Source organism: Emydura macquarii, unplaced genomic scaffold (genome assembly GCF_026122565.2).
Source record: "Emydura macquarii macquarii isolate MOO-44397 ecotype Brisbane River unplaced genomic scaffold, CSIRO-AGI_Emac_v2 contig_705, whole genome shotgun sequence".
Taxonomy (NCBI): domain Eukaryota; kingdom Metazoa; phylum Chordata; order Testudines; family Chelidae; genus Emydura; species Emydura macquarii.
In genome coordinates, this window is record NW_027130842.1 from 4,267,432 (window position 1) to 4,287,585 (window position 20,154).

At 42.1% G+C, this 20,154-nt stretch overlaps 1 protein-coding gene across 10 annotated transcripts in view; it reads right to left on the bottom strand.

Annotated features, from left to right (window-relative positions):
- The window catches only part of REPS1 (RALBP1 associated Eps domain containing 1), a 106,674-nt gene that overhangs the window by 74,447 nt on the left and 12,073 nt on the right, over positions 1-20,154 (bottom strand). For all 10 annotated transcript variants that reach the window (XM_067542325.1, XM_067542327.1, XM_067542323.1 and 7 more), the window contains exons 2-3: positions 16,662-16,785; positions 10,530-10,726 (exon numbers count right to left, since the gene is read on the bottom strand). In XM_067542325.1, coding sequence (XP_067398426.1) covers positions 10,530-10,726; positions 16,662-16,785 — 321 coding nt within the window. The remainder of the gene's footprint in view (positions 1-10,529; positions 10,727-16,661; positions 16,786-20,154) is intronic.

Sequence of the window (20,154 nt, forward strand, 5' to 3'; positions counted from 1 at the left end):
TGTAGGGAAACGTGGCTCTCCACTGGATATTGACAAAAGTGAAATTTGGTGCCAGTATTTATCAATTGCCAGATCTTGTTGAAAATCTGTTAAGTCTATCTCACTTGGTGCTCTATTAATTCCTTTTCCAATATATCAAGTGCATTTTCATTTACAACCTGTGGGAAAAGCATTGCAAGCTGGAAAAGGTCTTCTGAGCTTGCTGTACTTTTACAGCTTGATTGAAGAACTTGTACCAATTTCAGCACCTTGTTGTTAATTGGCATACGTTTTCTTACACTGTTCACCACTTTTAAATAAAACTGCAGTACATTCTCCATGAACATGTCTATGGCATGTTGGTTCTCTACTTCTTGTAGTTGTCTTTTTTTTTTTGGGGGCGGAAACAAAATGCTCGTGTGCTTTGTAGTTGCTTGAATCCATGACATCAAAATGTTGCAGATCCTCTGCTTTCAGATTAACTAAAGCAGAGGGCACAATGAAATAGGCCATGATTGTTTTTAACAGTGTTATGCATTCATCGTGCAGCAAAGCAATATTTGGGGAGTTCTGCTGGCAAAGCTTATTAAAGTTGACAAACACTGGTGACACGGTGGCCAAAAAAAGGAAACATTTTGAGACAGGATCCAACAGTTGCAGAGCAATTCGTTCTACTGTAACTAGCCTGTCATTTTCTTTTGATTGAAAGTAACTTACAAGGGCATCAGACTAGTTTAGCACTCTGAACACACCCCAGAAGGCTCAACCATCAAGTTTAACACAGTTTCAGTATCTTAATTGTGTTTGCTTCAACAAACGCTTGAAAGTCTTTGTAAAGTTGCTGCCTTTTGCAACTGTTTGAGAAATGACTGTGAATATCTCTACAAAATTGTTCCATGGTGTTTGGCAGTGCCTTGCAAACATCGGAAGAGCAAAGTGCAACAAAGTGATAGCTACAATGAATGTGAAAAATATTAGGCTGCACTTCTTTGAATCTTGACAGCACGGAGTTTTTTGCCTCGATCATTACATTAGCTCCATCTGTTCCAAGTGCCATTACGTTTGTTGTTGTGGAATGTCATTTTCTTTAAAGCACAACAATATTACAGCAAAAATGGATTCCGCATCAGCTTTGGAAATGTCCACTAAGTGATAGAATTTGTACTGTACTTTTCCCATCTTGTAATCAAAATATATCACTACAAGAGCAACTTTCCGGGTTGTAGCAACATCGGTAGATTCATCTATCATCAACGTAAATGGATGATTTTTGAGTTTATCTGGCAGGTCTCTTTTTAACTCTGCTTAAAACATTCTTCACAAGAACTGATGACTTTGTCCTTCTGCAGTGCACTTCTTTGGCAATTTTTGAGGTAGCAAACCAGTCTCTCACATGGTCACTTAGGTCATCCATCAAACTTGAGGGCCAATTATTTTGCACAATAAAGTTTACCATTTTAAATTCAGACTCTGTTACCTGCTGATGAAATCTTGATGTCTCAATCATTCTTCGTTTTTGCAAGAAAATTAGCAATTCCTGATGGCTGGGATCCGGCTGTAGCAATACTGATGTGTTTCACACTCTTTGCATGGCTCCTGACATCTTTCACACCAACACGTGCAAAGCTGAATGTCTTCTAGCACCAAGAACAAACAGCGTTGTTTTTATTAATGTCTTGTTGAAGCCAGTATTTAAATTCAACTTCTTTACACCAGGAGTACTGAAATGAACACACTAGTTGCAGTACTTTTGTGTTTACCTTTTTTCTGAGGAATTGACTATATTTCCTCAACATTTTTTCTCCACTCAGCCATGCTTGCTGTGGCTGAGATGAAGGGGCACGTACCATGTGTCTCTGAGGCTCACCAATTATTGCATTTGCGCCCCCTGATCCCCTGCACCAAATGGGCTGCCCCATTCAGAATGGAGGGGAGCCAAACTAGCCCATGCCTTTCCCTGGCTGCCGAGGTGAGAGCATAGCACTGGCTAGTGACCCCTCCTGCCCCAGATCACACGTGCTTCAAATCACAGCTCCAGTTGGCACCTGCTGGGAGAGGGTGCTCCCTCCCTGGGTCCAGGGGCAGGGATCAGCCAGTAGGTAGAGCTGCCTGGCTAGAGGGATGGGATTGGGAAGGGGAGAGGGGAATATGGGGGCAGGAGGAGGAGGAAAGGCAGGAGGAATGCCTGGCTGGGGGATGCACAATGGGGAAGGCTCTGGAGAGGAGTGGCAGATATCCTGCCACAAACAGAATCAGGGGTTCCAGGTGCAATGGCGCATCCCCCCGGGGAGCACAGAGGGGCCCACGGGGCATCTTACCTGTGCCCTGCTGGTGCCCAGCCGCCCGCCCGCCCAGCATACCTGAGTCGGCTTGACATCCGCAGCCACAGGACAGTGCCGGGACAGGAGCCCGGCTCAGCTCTCCCTTCCCTACTGTGTTGTGCCAGGGGGCTCTGCGGTTGCTGTCCTTTGGTCCCAGTCCTTCCCTGCGCCAGCTGGGTACTGCCACTGACTGACTGAGCTGAGACTGGGAGCCGGACTCTGTCTCGGAGCTGGGCTTGGCTGCTGCTGTGCTTCCCCTTCCAGTCCCAGTTCTCCTCCCAGCCGTCAGCCAGCCCCCCCCCCACTTGCCCCGGCCAGTAGCCCCTGGCCCCCACTACCCAGGTTGGCGCCAGCCCATGGTTCCCTCATCCACACACCCCCTACCCCCATTACTCCAACTTTGAACTGCTGAACAGGGGCGGCAGCAGTAGGCAGGCAGCAAAGGGAGTTGGGCAGGCAGCTGGGCTGGGGTCAGCATCGGCAGGCCACAGCAGCGCAGGTGAGCTGGGCCGGGAAAGTTCGGGCAGGGGGCGGGTGCCAGGATGGAGTGGGGGAGGGGGAACTGGCGGGGCTGCCGTTATGTGCGGGGGGGGGAGGGGGGGGAGAGAAACCAGCCGGCCGAAGTAGAGGAGGGGTACTACCGTTAGCGACAGGTGGGTCTGTCTGGTCACAGAGCCACCCCCTGCCTGAGTAGTCCCACTCCACTCCCCATGGGCCACTTGCCTGCTTGTAGTGCTGGAGGCATATGCGGCGACTGCAGGAGTGCGGCGTCGGTGGCTGGGAAGTGGGCAGTATGAAGAGTGGACAGGCTGTGGATGGCTGCTGAGCCGCAGCCAGTGTAGGCGGTGGCAGCATGCCAGCAGCAGGAGCAACTGGCTGAAGCGCAGGCAGGGAGCCGGGCAGTGCCGGGCCAGCGGGCCTGGAAGACAGAGCTCAGATGGAGCTGCCACTCCTCCCCCTTGGTTAAGGTTCTATTTTAATGGACGTTTTTATTTATTTACGGACAGCAGTAAAATTGCAAATTTACGGACAGTTGGCAACCCTGTCTGGAGGTAAGGGCCCTGATCTCTGAAACCCTCCTAGCTGAAGTAATGGCAACTAAGACGATTACTTTCCAAAAGAGATGGAGCAAGGAACATGTCACCAGAGGCTTGAACAGGGGTCCCATGAGCCTTGACAGCATCAGGCTGGGGACCCAGGGAGGCAGGGTTGATGCACCTTGAGGTATAAATGCTCCAGCCCTTTCAAAATCCTAGAGCAAATTGGGTTAGCAACCACTGTCCAGCCATTTATCAGTGGATGGAAAGACAAAATCATGGCCAAGTGAATTTGTATGGGTGACAACGCAAGGCCTAATTTCTTCAAGTAGAGCAAATAGTCCAGGATAAGAGTCAGGAGTATCTCATTTGGCAGGACCTCTTTTCTTGATGTCCATAATGAAAACCTCTTTCATTTCGCCACTTACACTGATCTGGTTGATGGCTTTCTCTATTCATAAAAATCATCTACACACAAGAGCCGAGCAGCCCTGTTCAACCATGAAGCTTCCACGCCGTCAGAAGCAGTGATGTGAAGTTTGGGTGGAGCAAGCGGCCCTGTTCTTGCAAGATCAGATCCGGGAGCATTGGTAGGCTGATAGGTTTGTCCTCTAACAGATGCAGGAGAGTTGAGAATCAATTTTATTGTGGCTATGCCAGAGCTATAAGGCTCGTCCTTGCTTTGTCCCTCCTGACCTTGAGCAATACCCTATGGATCAGGGCTGAGAGAGAGAAGGCATACAAAAGACTCCCTTCCTAGGAAAGGAGAAAGCGTCCAAGAAGGATACCAGACTGTGCCCCAGATATGAGCAGAACTGGGGACATTTTCTGTTGAGCTTGGTTGCAAACAACTCTATTTGGGGAATCCTCACTTCTGGAAAATGACATTCAGGACAGCCAGGCAAACAGACTATTTGTGATGGCTGACGAAGGATCTGTTCATGTGGTCTGCCAGCTTGTTCTGTGAACCTGGCAGGTAAAATGCCTCAGAGTGAATGGACTGGGCTATGCAGTAATCCCACAGATTCATTGCTTTCTGGCATAAGGGAAAGCAGCAGGCTCCACCCTGTTTATGTAGAACATTGCTGTAGAATTGTCTGAGTATGGAGATGCATTTGCCCTGCAGTTGGGAAAGAAATGCCTGGCACGCTAAGCCACTCTCAGCTCGACAGTGATGTGAAGGGACAGTTCGTCTGAGACCTGTAGGCCCGGCGGGGCCCCAGGTGGGTTCCCCATCCCATGTCTCAGGCGTCGGTGACCAGCAACATTGACTGAACTGGTCTCAAAAAGGGGAAGCCCCTCCTTCTTGAGCCACCATTGCAGGGTGAGGATCACCGCCGGTGGGACTGTGATCATCTTCTCTAACAGATGATGGCCTGGTGTATATACCAATCCCAGCCATACTTGGACAGGTCTGAGACGGGTATGCTGTTTTCATACCTTTAATTGAATTCCAATTGTGATCCACATACAGTTTGACATAAATCAAATAAAAAAAAAAATCTAGTAAATCAAGCACAGTATTCACCACCATATGTAAAAATTAAGAATCTAAATAAAAGTATACTAAGCTATTTAATTGCTTAATAAATGTGTATAGATAGCCATTTGAATTTAACAAGCAGTTTTCAACTGTATATAGCACAAAGGGTTGGCTGCAAATCAACATGCTTCTATGGTTATATCAATCCAATGAGAATGAACCCATCTACAGAAAAATAACTAAAAAGTACAAATGCAAACCAAGATTAAAGTAAATTATTTAAGTCAAGGTTTCTTGTTTGCTGATTTAAATAATGATTAAATTTAGTGATTTAAATAAACCCACTCTGGGCCTAGGAAAAATGTGTTAAGTAATTTTGTTAAGGAGGAAATACTAAATCAAGTGATTGAGAATCTATCATCAAGACTCTGATTTTATTCTCCCAAATGAAGTGACAGTTACCAGAAATATAACAAATAAAAAAAAAAAGTGATATGCACAGTGGTTCTAAAGGAATCTTGGAGAGCTTGGTGAAGAGAGTCAAGCCAAGACTGTACAAGGCAGTACTGCACTGTACTTAGCCAAATCAAAAGCAACCTCATCCTCAAAAGGAAATCATAGGCATACATGACTCAGTGAAACTGAAGACAAAGGAGTAAGTTCACTGATGTTACCTATTGAACCTTTCCTCCAAAGGCCACCTTTTGCAACTCCGTAAAATAGACCAAAGGAAATAGCAAAACCATTGAATACATCAAAGACCCAATAAATATTCAAGTCCGAGTAGACTGGAAAATAGATTTCTCTTCCTTTATCCTAAGCATTAACATTTTAAGGAAAAAAGTATCTTGAAGCCCAATTAACTCCTTAGTCAGTCCCTTTATAGCCAATTTAAGGGAAAAGCACGTGAAAATTTTGAACGTAAAGATAGGGTAGCAATTAATGCTCAACATCTTCTGTACCAAAGGGAGTCCAAAAAACATTAGGCCCTCAAAATGTTTATTCCCAGGCACAAACTAAAGGTATTTCCTGAGAGCCCAAAACACTGAATAAATCCTGACTGTAAAATATAGCAGTCACCCCTGTAGAAAAGCCCTCTTGGAAAAGAGATAGCAAACAGAAAGAGCTTTACACCTTTGCACTGATCTGATATCAGTCCTCTAGCAGCCAGCAGAAGAAAGTGGCTACTGCCTTCCATTTGTTTTAAGAAGGATTCCTGAACAAGAATGTGGAAGGAGGACAGTGTATGACACACTAGAGACAGTAACCATGCTGCACAATCCATGTTTTGTAATTAGTCAACATTGATAATGCAGAGGAATAAGATATTCCAGGACGTCCAACCTGAAGATCTAACACAGCCTTTCATACACCTTACCTGGGATTGGTAAATCTGATCAATCCACCTCTAGGCAGCCACAAGAGAGGTAGGGTATTGCCAGACCTTCAGAGCTCTGCAGCCTTTCATTAGTTAGAGATATTAGAAAAGCGCTTTTTTTGTTTTGCAATTAATTTTTATTGAAATGCCAAGAAGTTTTGACCAGCTCCATTAGTTAGCAAAGCCATTGTTAGTCCCCAAAATCCAAGTAGGTGTTTCTTCATTTCCTGAAAGACCCTACTACGATCTGATTATGAAGAAAACATACCAGTGAGTTATCTAGAGAATAAGAAGTTTCAAGAAACTACCCAGTCACTTATCCCTGCCCTTCTCCTTCAAATATCAACTGAGGCAGACTAAGGCAGGGGAGCTTCCAGAAGATTAAGAGTCTGTGCTGTCTGTCTAGATTTTGGATACAAATTAAGTGATTCAACGTGGCCCTGCATCTTGGACAAGACATGAGAAGAAGTGTGAGCAGGAAGATACTGGGGCTACATAGGTAACTTGCCCCCCAGAAATTAAATTGATAAAAAGGATCTTGAGGAAAAACAGTCTCTAACCAGCCAGACAATGCCTAGACATCTATTCAAGTCTTAATGGGTGAAATCAGAACCAAGGAAAGAAGTCTCAAAGAGCTATGAATCTGCTCTTCAGATCAGTCTTGTCTACAAACTTAAAAAGCCACATCTGGAATACAGATTTACAGAGCAGCTCACTCATCCCAATACTCACAGGGACAACTAGATTTTCACAGAAATAAGATGAGTAATTCTGAACTGGACACCATCCCAGACAGACTATCTAAATCAAGAGAATGTCCAATATGAAAATAGAAAACCCAAAGCCCTCCTGAGCCCACATACTAACTTATGGTGCACCATATCTGACAGCATCTTCAGTAACCCTCAGAACTGATCCATCTGAGGGCAAGATTTACTACTCTGATCTTGGTGAGATTATGTCAAAATAGATGTAGTCATACATGGAATCCCATCAGTCCATTGAAAACAGCTCTAAGAGTTAGGATTGCTTCTCCTTTAAGAAGCCGCTTTCCCCTTCCTCAGATCATCTCCCTGCTTTGTTCTTTTTTCAATAAAGATGTCCATCAATGGAACAAAGGACAGTGTGTATTCTAATGAGAGCTCCTGGTACTGGTCCAACTACATGGATTTCTGAAGAAAAATCTGTAGGTTTCAGCCTCTGGGATTCTTAGGAACAAGCCCTTGAGGCCTTCACCAGAAGAACAACCTTTCATCATTTGGCTCTATCCCTCCTCAAGCTGAATGAATGCTCCACAAGGCTGAATGCACTTTAAAGACATGCCTCTACCAGACAGCAGGGATCAGTTAATCAGTTGTCAGTATTTTACCACAATGTAAGAGGTATACTTTCTAAAGGCAAAGTATCTCTGCACCTACCAATCAGGTCACCAACTAGATTAACAGAAACACTTGTAGCTAGTGTAATATAGCGACACAGTTACTAGAAACTATCAAGAACATGAAAGAGACTAAGATCGGATGTTCCAGGACAGGTAGGAAAATAATACCCCCATTTATAACCACAATTGGTGAGCAAGCTCCTAACGTTGCACTGTCATCGAATGCAAAATCTTGTTGCAGAGATCTGCAGAAACAATTTCAGATAGAAGAATTCCTTATTTGGGACATTCAGCATACAACACTGTTAGTTCATTTGCAAAAAAGTCATTTGCAAGTAACCTTTGAAAGTAATCCATATATTGTCCTTTATCCGTGGCAGAGGTTCCACTTATATTAGGAGCTGTACACATGGACATAACATCTGATCAAGAAACAACTTGTACATTTGATGACCATACAATACTTAATTTGCATATTTTAAAAGTGATAGGCCAGTGGCTCTCAACCTTTCCAGACTACTTTCCCCCTTTCTGGAGTCTGATTTGTCTTGCTACCCCCAAGTTTCATCTCACTTAAAAACTACTTGCTTACAAAATCAGACAAAAAAAGTGTCACAGCACATTATTGAAAAATTGTTTACTCTCATTTTTACCATATAATTATAAAATAAATCAATTGGAATATAAAATATTGTACTTATATTTCAGTGCATAGTATATGGAGCAGTATAAACCAGATTGTACTGGTTTAGATTGTACTGACTTTGCCTAGTGCTTTTATATAGTCTTTTGTAAAATTAGGCACATATCTAGATGAGCTGATGTACCCCCTGGAAGACCTCTGTGTACTCCTAAGGATGTATGTACCCCTGGTTGAGAACCACTGTTGACAGGCACACCTTGAAAGCCAGTAAAAATACTTTTACTAGACATTAAGTTCCTTTCACTAGGACTTCAAACCCAAATGTTTCATGCCTTCATTTTAAGTTAACTGACAACTTGATAGGTCTCAGACCAGAAAATACAGTTGCCACTAAAGAGGAAATAAAGAAACCAGACACCATAATTGAGGTGGGAGATAAATGCTATCTTAGCCAAACCAAGTAAAATGCCAGGTTAAGTCCATTAAAAATGTTACACCCCACACAGGAGCAACATGCAGGAGAAGCCCTGAGATTCTTCATTCCTTAATGGGGAGAGACTCTCTAAGGGGCTGCTTCACACCCACCTGTTCAGAGCTCCAGAAAAGCTAGGATCATAGAGGCCAAGCCATCTCCAGCACTGCCAGTGCTGCTTGCCCTGCTCCTTTTACCACACTCTCTGCTCCCACTTTGAAAGCCGCACTGCTGCACACAGACCATAAGCTGCTCTACTGCCAACGTACTCCAAGTTTCTGGATAGCATGTCTCATCCCTACTTCCTGTGGATGTCTCAACTCCCCATATGGAGCCCAGGAGAAAGCATACAATTGGAAGAAAAATGGGAAAGTTAACATATGTACAGGAGTATGGGCCTAAAACCAATTTTTAATAGTTGCACTCTATATGACAGCCTTCCTGGCTTTTATTTAGAAAGTGCATTCTATCTTGTAAACATGGAGAAGAGATACTCTAAAGAAAATGGAGGCATACAGACCCCAAACTCAACAAGCAAGAAAGTCTCTAAACTGGGCCTTCTGATAGTTCCTTGTAAGTCACAGCTGTACCCACTTGCTATTTGTCTTCTTTACTTGGCTCATCCCTTAGTAAGAGAGTTAAAGAAACCAGTGAGCAAAGGGTACTGATTATTGGTTCTTTGTGTTCTAAAAATGAATAAGATACTAATGAAAAAAACCCACTTTAATGCACAACCAATGTCTTTTTTTGTTCTTATGCAAAAGAAATCAGGTGTTCTAGTTATATTCTTGCAGAGTGCTCTTCACTAAGAATTCACCCATGCTTGCTTTTATTGAAGTGGAATAAAGTGCTGGGTCACTGAAAGTGAGTTTATCCATTCTCTCGAAAACAAAAAACAGATGTTGAACTAAGATGAATTCATTAAGTAACACATTTAACTGTAGTATCTGATTAGCATTTAAGATGTTAGCAAAGTTCTGATTCTCATCTGTTGATTTAATTTATAAATCAAAGAGCTAAACTATTGAATGGCAAGATAGAGAATACATTCCAAGAAAAGGTTAGAGCACCTATTTCTTAAATAAAATGTGTTGCATTTTTAAGGGAAAGAGGAGGTGAATTATTCCCCCCCATTCCCCAAAAAGAAGAACTGCTGGCTTGTCTTTGAAATAAATTTAGATCTAGATAATTTATGTTTAATACACTGCAATTTTTTTCAGAGTAAAAAATGGACACGTGAAACCTGATTGCTTGGGTGTGTAAAAAATTTACACCCCCAAAAATTACTTATAGTTAAAGTGTAGCAATTTTGAAAGTGTGGCACACCTGCAACTCTGTGAAATGTGTTTAGCTTAACCACCACCATTTGGGATCCAGGCAGCAGATTTTAAATATTTAAAAGCTTAGCTTGATTGGAAATAATTAGGAATTGCATATCAACTATGAATTTAAACACTATATAGTTTCTTTTAGAAGAGAAGAGAACGAACCTACATAAACCAAACCAAGTTATTATGTGATACCTCACAATAAACCATAACCCTCATTCTCCCTTCCTAATCAATACTTCGTCAGTCATCACGGGTGATATTTTCAGACTTAGACTTTAAGCAGATCTGAGCAGAAAAACTGTCTTATACCTCAGGTACCACATATACTTTCAGCACTGCATAACTGAAATATATAAAGTTTTCACATATTTAGTAACGCTTGCATGAATTTGTTTTAAAGAAGTTAATCCAAAACAATAGCTAGAGTGTAGTAACACTAGTGGGACCTACACTACTACAATGGCATCATACCCTGAACAAAAGTCATGCTTAAATTTTAGTTACCTGTTGATCTGTTGATGTACGTTGCTGGACTGCATCATGGCTCACAGAGCCTTTTTTGACTTGAACCCGGCCAGGTGGTGGAGGAATTACACCTGAATATGAGGCTGAGTTATCAGCATCTGAAGAATACAAGGCTGTGTGTCTCAATTCTTGTTCATTCTTCGACAGACCAAATCTGGGTAGAGGGAGGTCTTTTACTGTTAAAATATGATAAATATTAATAGTACAGGTTATTTTTTGTTATACAAAAGTGTAATGCTTAAAAATGACCAGTTTAAAATGCAGTTCTATTTTAAAAGATAGTATGGAATTACACATCTGTTGTGTCTCCATGACTTGCATATTGAGATTGATGCAATTTACAAGCAAACTCATCCTGAGATTTTTTTCCTCGATCATTCGTCGCCACTGTAAAATTCCACATCATAAATCCTGTTTATTACACCTATGGAACCACACAATTTTCTATAGAGTTCCATGCGTGCAAGACGACAGTTTGGTTCTGCAATAGTGACCGTTTATTCTGCTGATATACAGAAAAGAACTCAGCTCATTCTTGCATAGCTGTATAGGCTTGTTAATTATACTTTCTATGACAGTTTTGCTTACTGTATAAATTTGATCCATTATAAGCTCCAGGCATGCTTAAATAGTTTTAAGTCTTTGCACTTAGGGTGCCTCATCTATAGATCTAGACATTAAAAACTTCACTAAAGCAATTAGATATAACAATGCATACAGGGAGTAAAGTGGTGCCTTTTTTATCTTCACAGTAGAAAACCATAATTCAGCCTTTATTTCTCAAGACTTAGGTATTGCTTAAGCATACTTATTACTCATCCACTTTAATCTTGTTTCGTATTTCCTATGTAAGTAGCTAAAATAAGCTATTTCAGTAGAATAGTACCACGGGATGTTCAGTTACAGTCAGACTTAGCAGTAATTTCATGATAAACCCATTTTTGAAGTCTAGACATGCAAGTTTACCAAGCTGAGAGATCCACAGCTTTATTGTCTCATCCTGGAGCAAATTTTGTTATGAGCCAGAGTGAGAAATCTTTCTCAAATAGCTCTGCCATCCCTTTGAATCCTGACCTGTAATGGCCTTCCTAGTCCACTGCCAGTAAAGTTAAATTGTGTAACTTGTTGTATAGCTTACTTGTAAAATATTTTTCTAACACACATTTGCAATCACTACTCATTTATGAGGTAATTATCCAATTTTTATGTGGATTGATTTTGCTGGCTCTTGTACCTATTTTATCAGATCAAAATTAAATATACTGGTACTATTGACAGTAACAGTCTAAGTGAAATTCTTCATACAATTTGTTAGTTTTTGCATAGATTAATTTTTGTTTTGCTGAACATTAAGCATTCAAGCAATCTATATTTAAATATTCCTCTTCAAATACATATTTTATAATTTTGTTCAATATAACCAAGGAACAACCCAACAGCTTAGTAAGTGGCATAATACGCTAGCAGGGACACCAGAATTCAAGCAAGAACCTTTATATTTTTACCTAAGCATGGACTCAGCATACCTAGAACAGCATATTGTTCTCGGTGCTAAGGTGGATAGATACCCCCCACCAATATACTGTTTTAAGCTTCATATATTTCTCTTCAAATTTCCTTCCACCCTGTCACCCCCCCTCATCTTCATCTACAAGAGCAAAGAAATTCAGTGCAACATGACTTTATCCTTTGATGCTGTAATACTTAGGATTTGCATGCTCATCCAGAAGCCCCTATAATATCTACATGACAATTCTTTGTCCATCTCTGCGCAGTTAATTTTTTCTTTTGCAGGATACAGTTTCCCACACCGAGGCAACAGAACAAACAAGTGACATGAATTCACTGTGAATATCTGCTCATTTTATAATTCCCAATCAGGCAGTTATCCATGAAAGGATCTTTCCAAATTAAGCAGCAATCCCAGATTAACTTTACTATTTCAGGCACAGTAAATAAAGCAATGAGTATTGTCATTTTATACAAATACTTTAGAGCCACATTACACGTCCACAAGTGCTTGACTACAAGTCTGTTTTGATCTCTCTGAACTAATCAATCAGCTGAGACAAGAGTTATGTTTGATAGACACGAACACTGAGCACTCCAAACTTGCCCAAACAGATTGCAGCGGAAGACCTGAAGAACCCATTCACACAGACCAAGTGGATGCATTAAATATGTGAGTAGACAGATAGGGACACAGGCTGCTGCAGCACTGAGAAGTGAGACTGACCAGCAGGCAAAGGCAGAAAAAGAGACTGCTGGATGGTGGAAGAGGTCTCTCCTCCCATTCAGCAGTTCATGTAGAGTGGGGGCTCAACATCTTCAGCTGGAGTGAGGCAGCATGGAGGAGCAGAGAAAGCTAAATGACTGAGAAAATGAAAGGGAGAATAAGGAAAGGAAGAGAAAATATGAAAAGAAATAAATGAGTGAATAAGGAGAGTCAGTGAAAAGAGGATGAGGAAGGTGGGCGGGAGTAAGGAGATAAAAGAGGAAGAGAAAGTCCCAAAGGACTTCAGTTCTAAGAGTTATTTGTTTTGCACAGAGAAAAAATTAAGGGAACGTTAGTCCCAGGACTTAGGGTATGTCTATGCTTAAAACATTGTAGTGACTCAGCTGCAGTGCTTCAGTATAGGCACTACCTACATCAATGGGAGGGCTTCTTCCATTCAATGGGAATTCTTCCATTGACCTAGCTGTCTACATGGGGAGTTAGGTTGGCCTAACTATGCCATGCAGGGGTGTTGATTTTTCACACCCCTGAGAGATGTAGTTATGCCAACTTAATTTTTTAGTGTAGACCAGGCTGTAGACAGCCCAGGTCAGACCATGTGGAGGGGTTGACAGCATAAATATTTTTTACTCTGGGGAGTTATTGGGTTAGGTAAGATTTTTCAAGAGCTGATATAACCCAGGATTTTCTTAAACTGGTTCAAAATTATTCCTAAAACAACAAAATATTTACAGTATTTCTGACATGTATGAATCAGTGCAATATATTCTACTAGAGAGAGCTGCAAAGGCAGTTTGTTAATTTACATTTGCTTTTTTGGTTATTTTGGAAATAATCCCCTTGGACACAATTTTTAGTTTGTTTTCTCCCAAAAAGGAGAGGTTGAATATTTCTTCTTTATTTCTTGCTATTGTAAATGGCCTTTTCACTGGAAAGTCTCCTTTCAATTAACAAATCATTTAATACTAAAACATTTCATAGTAATGACCAAGTTATCTGAAAACTACAAAGGAAGCCAGGTATCTCTAACTGCCTTTGTCAGGTTTTAGTTTGGTATATTCATCTCATCATTAGCACCATAAAACACATTTTATTTTACCAAGTATTAACAAGGTTAAGAGGTTTATTTTTTTCCCAATTCCCTGCCAACATCGGCAATGGTGTCCTTAACAAGTGCAAGAACTTTATGTTTTGAAAAGTCACTTAATTGTTTGGGACACCCAGAGGAACAGCTAAAGGAGGCAAATTAATTACAATTAATAAATAGTGGAATCACCAAGCCAGCTTCTTGGGTGCGGAAAAACTGATGCATGACCTTAGCATCTGCTACTTCCAATACTGTTGCTCTTGTAAGAAGTGGAAAGTAGTATGTGCAATAAGTGTACATATATTTTTGTGCAGACACACCTAAGTAATCATCATTGACATTGACTGTTCATTAAGAGTAATCTGAACTTAATTAGAATAGCAATTATTTTGTCAAATATTTCAGCCCATCAAGTTTTGGTTTCAGGATCACTATCTTAACAAGTTTGTGTACATCCTTACCAAAAACAATTTTGCCTGCCCTTAATTAGGAACATATATGGATTCTGTTATGGCCATACAGATCCTACAGCCATTTGCCAGGGAAGTCACCCAGTTGTAACAGTGTATTCCAGTGGTGGGATTCTGTGCAGCACCTCTAAGGACAGCACACACAGAGATCTTAACTCAAGATGATAGCTACGGTGGCTTTACACCACTGCTGCACCCTCCCAGAACCTCAGCTGTTCCCTTAGGGTAGTACAGGACAGCTCTGGGGACCTGTTTAAATTAGGACTGCATGAGAGATTGCCATATAGGCTACAGCACGGTTTGGAATCACATCAGTGTGCAGCACTGAGACACCACCTCTAACATGCCCCTCCCAGCACACCTCCATGGCCAGATTAAGGCAGGGGCTTTAGGGGCTGCAGCCCAGAGCCCCAGGCTAAGGGGGGCCCCGCAAAAATAAATCCGGGCAGCCCGTTCAGGAAGGCTAGCCCCTGACCACATCCCGCCTGAAGCAATGCCCCTTCCACCCCCTCCCAACCCTACCCTGGGCTGTGCCCCAGCAGCAGGCGCGGACCCAACCCGGCCCCAGGCTGGCAAGTCCATCCCAGCCCCCGGAGCACCACCAGCCCATGCCATGCCAAAGCACCAGCCTGCCCCACCCCTGGAGCGCCTTTGGCCTGAGCGCTCCCAGCCCCTGGAGTGCCACTGACCTGCACCACGCCACAGCACTGGCCCACCTCACCCCCAGGCTGGCCAGTCTGCCCCCAGCTGGCCTGAGTGCTCCAAGCCCCTGGAGCACCTCTGCACCAGCCCATAAGGGGCCACACAAAATCTAATAGCCCTGGGCCCACAGGAGCGTTTATTTCCCCCTGCACAGTACCTAGGCCAGGGCTTGTGAGAGGATCCTCAGAAGGCAGCCTGATGACCATCTACTACAATGCCTGAAGATGGGAATCCAGGCTTGCCTGTACACAACACCTGTAGAGCCTCTTTATACCACTTCATCCCTTTTACGCCCATCAAGTTTTCATAGCAGAATCTCATCTTTAAGACTTTAAAGGAAGTTTGCTCTAATCCCCCTGGCCGAGAAAACCTCAAACATGAGTCAAGTATAACTGACAGATGCCAGCTGAGTATGCAATAGCTCTGGAGCAGTTGACATCTCTCATTCATCTCAATAAGGACTTGGTGAATGCAGTGATTCTGTGGCTATGGAATATGGCATTCTCCCTGTCCCTCAAAGAGGCTGGGGAATGCAGATCATTCTTACTTTAAATCTGAGAAAACTAGGAAAAAATCTAATTCATATTCTGCAAGATTACCTTTCTTCAACTTCTCATGGACTCCATTCTCATTGTTCCATCTTTCAAGATTCTCCATAGCAATTTTTAGGATTACATCTTGCTCCTGATCCCAACTGATTGATTTTGGTCTGCAGAGTCATTATATCAGCACTCTCACCTACTAGATTCAAACTGCACTCATCTAGGTTAGTCACATCTAATTTTATTTACACACAGCACCAGGAGCTTGAAGTGACTATCAAGTCTTGATTCAGAGTCTTGATGTCTGTCAAGCCTTTTATATCGGCTTTTGTAGCAGGAAGGGAGAGGTCTTCTCTGCTCTCAAGGAATCTTGTCTCCTTCCTGAAGTTGAGATGAATCCTCCTGAAGTATCAGATAATCATTTCACAAAGTAAAATGGCTAAGGTTTTGATTCCTTTGGGGGTAGTTGCTGAATTCTTGCTGGATGATTTGTAAATTCAGATGGAGAGTCTGGAGACCTGATGGAATTCTGTAGCTACTCACTTGGAGTTGGAAGTTGAAGGTGCCATCGCCACTAAGTGCCTCTACAGATAGGTTTGAATACCTGGCTGTGCCAAAGCTAATAAATTTAACTTCAATCCCATTACATTATTTGCTATTTTCACCACTCAACCCTCACAAATAAAGCAAGTTACACCACCTAGACCACCATGGGAATTGATATACACAAAAAGGTTCTCCTTCACTCTGCATATCTTGCAATACACTTTATTTTAAGTTAGCTCAATTGTGCTAAAGTACTAAACTGTTTGAAGACTCCTTCTCCCTAGATTAACTTTATCCCCTTTACTAACTAAGATACAATACAATATACAATATAAAGATACTTTAAATTTTGGTTTAGCTTAAACTCCCCTTCACACTTTTTTCACTATGTATATGTGAACAATATATTAGAGTAACTGAGACCATACTACAATAGTCCACAGGACTAATCTATTGAATATGTGAGCCAACTGCAATACATTTCACTAACCTGCTCAGTAGTGTTTAAACATTAATTTCTAGATTTACCTGTATTTAAACTTTCCACTCTTAGAGGGAGACCTGACTGGGCCACAGCAACAAGTTTCAAAGCAATATAGAACTGACTTCTTCCAAAATATCCAAGTCTTGTTGCACCACAAAGTTCCATAATCTGCAAGAGAACAAACATTAGTATTTATGAGAGGTGAGTCAAAATGCCAGATGCTCTACCAGAAGCAGCAGCCATCTTTAAGTACAGGTACAACACAGCACTCTTAAGGTGGTATATAAGTCAATCACAATGCTTTGCATTAACTAGTCTTGTGACCAATTTGTTTCTAGGGAATTTTTTTTTTTTTTTTGGCAATAGTGGGTCATGAGTAGGGCTGGGTTTGCTTTTTCCCCCCCCAGAAATTGCCGCTATTACATTTTTTCCCTCTGAAATGACTCATTTCCAGATTCACCATTCAGAAGGTGGGCAGGGCAGACAGCTTTCTGCCTGGAGACATTGACTCCTCCCCAAGGTGCAAGGTTGGCTGCTGTTGAGACTTGCTGCCAACTTCCCTCCTCACATGGGCCTTGGCTTGGCAAAACCACCATGGAGCTTCCCCTGGGTGGGGAGGGCACTTGGCAACAGGCACCCTTCGCATGCTGCAGAGTGGATGACACTTGCATCTGCTCTCAGCAGTGTCCACAGCACCTCTCCCCCACTCGCCTCCCTTGCACTCTGATGGCTCCTGCTCCCTCCCCCAAGCACATAGCTGGCTCTAGGCTTTCAGTGCCACCCTCCGTTGACAGCAGGCTCGAGCACTCAGTGCTCAGCATTTTTGTGATGTAAAGGATTGCACATTGCTCATGTTTGTCAATACATGTATTTTTTGTATTAATGTAATGCATATCACAAATTTCTGAAACATACAGCTTTGAAAATCCAAAATTACTCATTTTCATTACTGGAAAATACTGGATCTAGTCAGGAGGCATTGCTTCATAAGAAAAGTTATGAAAGGTACAGAACTGTTATCAGACAGTGGAAGAAGTGATCCTGGAACACAGGTCTTCCTGGTTCCCATTCATTATCTGAATTTGAATCTGTTTCAGGGGCTCTCATCCCAATCTGTGTGGTACCTCCAGAGGGAGACTAGCAGCTGGGATCATGTTCAAGATCTGGGGAATAATCATGGAGCAGTTCAAACCAGCTGCTACAGCTGTTCCATCAGCAGCTGAGCTGTGTCTGCTCCTAGAGGTATGTTGCTGCAGTAACAGCAGGGGTCCAGGCTCCCTGAATGTTTCTCCGTGCCCCCTCTGGAAGAGGTACCCCACCACTTGAAAACCTGAGCTATAAGAACAAAAAATGCATGCTGATTTGTCAACAGTAGTTCACCCAAGCTAGACATTAATCACTTAAATATTCTTACAAGCACAATTTTCAAATATAAATTAGTGCTGCCCTTCCCCACTTTTTTTTTTCCTAACGTTACCCTCCTGAATTTAAAAACCCATCATTTTGGTACCACATTTTTGGGCTCAAAATTAAGTGTAACAAAGAAGTTACCTCAAGGAGCCCTGTTCATTAACTAGATAAGGCAAGAACTGTTGCCCTGAGCATCTGAGCATGGAAGCTGAAATCACAACCCATGCAGCTGGTAAAACTCAAACAGAGTAAATGTTCAAGTGTAACAGATAGCAACTTTTAAAAACGAGGTTTTTTTGGTGACGTTCCTGCTTCTCAATAGGATCCACTAGATATGTCAGAAATATTCTCAATCAGCTCAGCAATGCATAAGCCAAAAAGATTCAGGCTAGGTGGATACTTATCCCAACCTGAAAACAAAGCTCTAAACTGGATAGTGGTCCTATCAGACATAGGATATTTCAAACAACCTGGCTCCATGCCAACTGACCTGTAGAAGACCTGAACCAACAGAATCAGAGAGAACACACAAAGAAACTCCTGATTCCAGAACAAGACGGGCAACTGTCAATAAGTCAAGTTTTGTTTGACTATGAAGTAGACTTGGCGACAATGGGGGATTTCGTGGGAGATAAGACTTAGTTGGGACTTTATAGAACACAATGCCAGACTGAGGCCTAAAACAGATTTTAGCTGTTGTACAAAAACTCTGTTCAAAGAATTAGTCTGGATATACTTTTTCTTTAACAGATGAGTTTTGGTCTTGATCAGAGGGAGAAAGTCTTGCAGGCTAGACAAAGCTTTCAGCTCCCGAACTGTCATGGGGAGCTCTCATTTCCTACAGTCCACAAAACTTGAAAAGAAGAATGGGTGAACTTCCCAGTGGAAGTTCCCAAACCACCACCTGGAAATATTCCTGTAGAGGCGAGGCGAGAAAGGAATTTCTTGATGAACATATATTACCTTGAGATAAGGTGTGTTAGGTAATATCTTTTATTGGACCAACTTCTATTGGTGAGACAAACAAGTTTTTGAGCTTCCACAGAACTCTTCTTCAGGTCTGGGAAACGTACTCAGAGTGTAATAGCTAACACATCCAGACAAATTTCCTACTCATTCTGCTCCCTTCACTCCCCTGAAGGTTAGGGGAATATCATTCCTTTTGAAATCAGCAGTGCTTGTCTGACTGTGGCTCACTAAGGATATGTCTACACTGCAGATAAAAACCTGTGGCTGGCCCCCGATAGCTGGCTTAGGCGAAGGGGTTCTTTAATTGCAGTGTAGACATAAAGTAGCTTGCATAAGTCTATTTACATCGACTTCCTAAATTCTGTTCTGTGCACTCTCTCCACTACACTGCGCTGACGGGAAATGTGTACCCATCGACGCAGTGTTACTCTTTTTTCAGAGGTGGCTTTTTGACTTCTGGATCAATTGAGCGGGTTTTCACTTCTGCTCAATCGAACCAGATAAATCGATCTGACAGTGGAAAATTTGCCACTGTCAATGACGACATACCCTGAGTCAGCTTACACGGACCAGCTGTGGGTGTCTAATTGCAATGTAGATATACACTAAATCAGCATTTGCACTGGTGATCCACAGGTGTTTTGCTGATTTGGAAAACTATTCAAAGAGCTGGACTGGTCCCTGCAGCTGTCCCTATAAAATATAACTTTTAAAGATGCCCTTTACATTGTATGACACAGGAGATGCCTGTGCAGCCAGTATAGGGTTTATAGGAACTGTAATATGCTAATTAGAAGGATTTGAAAAAGATTATATCCTGACCCAAATTTCTGGAAAGGGTGAGTTATAATGCAGGAGCACTTATTACTGTTGCTAATAGTCCCACTGTCAAATATACTTCTGTTTCCCACTTCTGTGATTCTTGGAAATGGCAACCAGGCTGAACTGGAATAAGGCTTAAATTTATCAAGTGCAAAAACTTGACAGTGCTGCACCTCTTTAATACTATTACAGCAGTGGGTGCCATAGAAAACCCTAAGGGCAGATGGCTGTTAAAGGATTTTGTCCTTTTTACGCAAAGCTATTGAAAGGCTTCTCGGAATTAAACTAGTTAACCTGACAATTGATTTGGAGCTCGGCAAAGATGAGAAATTAAAC